The sequence below is a fragment of the Lathyrus oleraceus genome, chromosome 5, assembly GCF_024323335.1.
Source record: "Lathyrus oleraceus cultivar Zhongwan6 chromosome 5, CAAS_Psat_ZW6_1.0, whole genome shotgun sequence".
Classification (NCBI taxonomy): Eukaryota; Viridiplantae; Streptophyta; class Magnoliopsida; order Fabales; family Fabaceae; genus Lathyrus; species Lathyrus oleraceus.
Genome location: NC_066583.1, coordinates 494,677,048 through 494,680,071, shown reverse-complemented (window position 1 = coordinate 494,680,071; position 3,024 = coordinate 494,677,048). Strand labels below are relative to the sequence as shown.

The window sequence follows — 3,024 nt, the reverse complement described above, 5'->3', positions numbered from 1 at the left end:
AGGTATAACATCTTGTTTGCAAATATACGGGTCATTTTGCTCTGTAAGAATGATACAATTTTTCATGGTAGAAATGTTGAAAGAGATTGGGTGGTTGCTCAAATAACTTTTATTGTTACCACAACTTACATTAACGTTTAAACTAAAGAAAAATGATTTTAACTTACGATATGTGAAATTTTTAATATATTATTTAAAATTTGATAATTGGACATTTAATTTTTAAATTAACTTGTAGAAATTCTGGCTTAACATGTCACCTGCACCGCTAATTTAGCTGTACTATTTGTTACTCCAAGTGGAACACTAAACATTTCTTTTGTAACTATAAATCCACAATTACTTTTTCCTATGCATGCAGCTTCCACAACAGATTGAGTATTTGTAGCTTCCCAAGGCCCTTTCTTAAAAGAACCACACTGGCCTTGTGGATTCCCAAAGCTAGCAAATTGGATTTGTGAAATTACTTGTCCACTTTGGCATGATAGTTCGAGTTGTGCGCCTTCATATACATTAACACAAATAATTCCTGTTGTCACAGTTTGGAACTGAACACTCTGAGGATTACCACCTATTTCCTCAAATAAAACCAATATGTTCATGTCATCATTCAAGAATGATCTTGGTACATGATACCACCTTTGCGATGGACTTCCACAATTAGTGTTGCACTTTTCCTTTACATATTTTCCCCGATAATCGCACGTGTCACTGCATCCATTTGTAGCTGTAACCCAAGAAGCCCAATAACGACCAATGCTATGTCCATTCACCCAAGCATGTCCTTTACCTAGGCCTTGGAAGTCCACCACGATAGGGTTTGTTCCAAAAGGGGCTTTAAACTCTGCCTTATACCAAGTCATAGGTTTTCCAATAGGAATATGAGGTGAATTAGTGTTCCATGATACACTGAGATGTTGTTGCGAATCATATAAACGTTTCCTCTCACCATTCAAACCAACCTTATAAGACCAAAGGTTGGTTGACAAATCCATAGTAACATTATTTTTTCCAATCAATTGAACAGGGCCACCTGATATGCCTGTTTTTATCTCGTCAAACCATGCACCATAGTTTGCAAGCCCGACAGTGGCACTAAGCAAAGTTATAATGTTTGTTCCATTCTTCAAAGAAACTTTCTTTTCATAAGTGAATTTATTTCCCCATTGGCTAAATTGGTATCCTATATACCTCCTATTAACATAACCATGAAGTGTATGCCCCATAGTGTTCACACTGAGAGTTGCATTGCTCCAAATTGAAGTGTCATTGATATCAACACTAGTCATGTACCATAAATAGTCACTAGCATCCAAGGTTAGTTCCTTCTGCTCCAAGAGCTGATGTGCTTTAATATTTCCCTTTCCATTCATGGTGTCTTTCTTTGGCTCCATTTTCCATTCCCAAGTGAGTTCATTAGAACTATTATCACCACTCTTTTTCACCATTATTGAGGTCTGACTATTAACTTTTGCCGTATTGAAAATTTCTTTGTTGCATCCATCAAGAATGGTGACGGACCAGGCAGGAACAAAGTATTTACCATTATTTTGTAAGTCAATATTTGCATCTTTGTTAGTGTCATTATTGCTCAGGAAACAAAATCTTGCGCCTGTGGAATTGGCGTATGTTGTAAGTGTGATTCCATTGCCAAGATCCTTGTCATTTACTGATATATAATTTGTAAGAACATTTTCACCCAATTTAATTGCTGCATGAAGTTGCTTAAGATGTCCCCATTTTGGTTGATTCAAATTCCCATACTCATCAATCGGTGCATCATAGTCATAAGATGTTGTTATATATGGTCCACCTGATGTGCGGCCAAAGTTGGTTCCTCCATGGTACATGTAGTAATTGTTTAATACACCTCCATTTTGGAAGAAGCGTGCAACTGAGAAAGCTGAATCTTCAGCACTTCTATGGGGAACCCTTTCACCCCATTTTTGGAACCAACCAATCCAATTTTCAGTGAACATTTTAGGACTTTTTGGGTTATTAGGTTTAAAATTATGACAGTAGTATCCATTGCAAGTATTGATGATAGGTTGGGGAGCATCACCTTGCTGACACATGATCCATGGAACCCCAATATTTTGTGCTAGAGCCATTTGAGCACACCATTTAACGTATTCCTTCCCGGCATCTTTGTAATTCCACATGATATCTCCATATTCATTCTCAATTTGAGCTAGAACAATGGGACCTCCTTGTGATGCAAACAGATTTGCTTCTTTTGCCACATTCACGATCTTTGTGGTGAAAATCTGCATTTCTTTCTTGTAAACCTCATTATTTGTTCTTAGCTCGATCCCAGGAATATTGTGAAGCCACAATGGGAATCCTCCGTAGTTCCATTCCGCACATGCATAAGGACCAATCCTCATAATGGCATATAGTCCAGCTTCTTGGATAAGCTTGAAAAATTTGACAAAATCCAAATTTCCTGAGAAATTATATTCACGTTGAACAGGTTCGTGACGATCCCAAAATATATAAGTTTCAATGGCATCAAGGCCACCATCTTTGGCCTTTTGAATAAGGTCGGGCCACATCTCCACAGTGCTTCTTGGATAATGGATTGCACCTGAAAAAATAAGACGTCTTTCTCCATTGATAATTAGAGCTTTTGAATCATAAGTAACCTCTATGGCAAAACACGAGTGCAACATAATCATACTCATTAAGAGAATGCTATAACAAGATAACAAACCCATTTTGAACATGTATGATTCTCCCGTCTTTTTATTGAAATATTATTATTGAGAAAATGAATTATATAGGAAAATGTAGTTTGGTTGTTCCCCAAAAATAGTGTTGAACTATCTAATCAATATTCTAAATTAGATTTCTCTTCATAAAAAGTATGTTATATGTGTTGGTCACAAGAAAAAAAAGACACCCAAGGAGTGAGTAAGAACTCGTCAAATACAACCTATATATTCTAAAAATCTTCAAATATTTAACTTTGTTTATCCAAATACAATTAGTAATTTTTAATTTAAGTAATGGAAATAATGAATG

At 36.1% G+C, this 3,024-nt stretch overlaps 1 protein-coding gene across 1 annotated transcript; it reads right to left on the bottom strand.

Annotated features, from left to right (window-relative positions):
- Positions 1–248: 248 nt before the first annotated feature.
- LOC127085687 (beta-galactosidase-like) lies at positions 249–2,693 on the bottom strand. Its single transcript, XM_051026185.1, has one exon. The coding sequence runs from the start codon at positions 2,682–2,684 to the stop codon at positions 249–251; it is 2,436 nt and encodes an 811-aa protein (XP_050882142.1). The 5' UTR covers positions 2,685–2,693.
- Positions 2,694–3,024: the final 331 nt, after the last annotated feature.

What these genes read in the sequence shown, in the direction of transcription:
- LOC127085687 (XM_051026185.1), bottom strand. Translation starts at nt 2,684, where the DNA reads ATGAGTATGATTATGTTGCACTCGTGTTTTGCCATAGAGGTTACTTAT.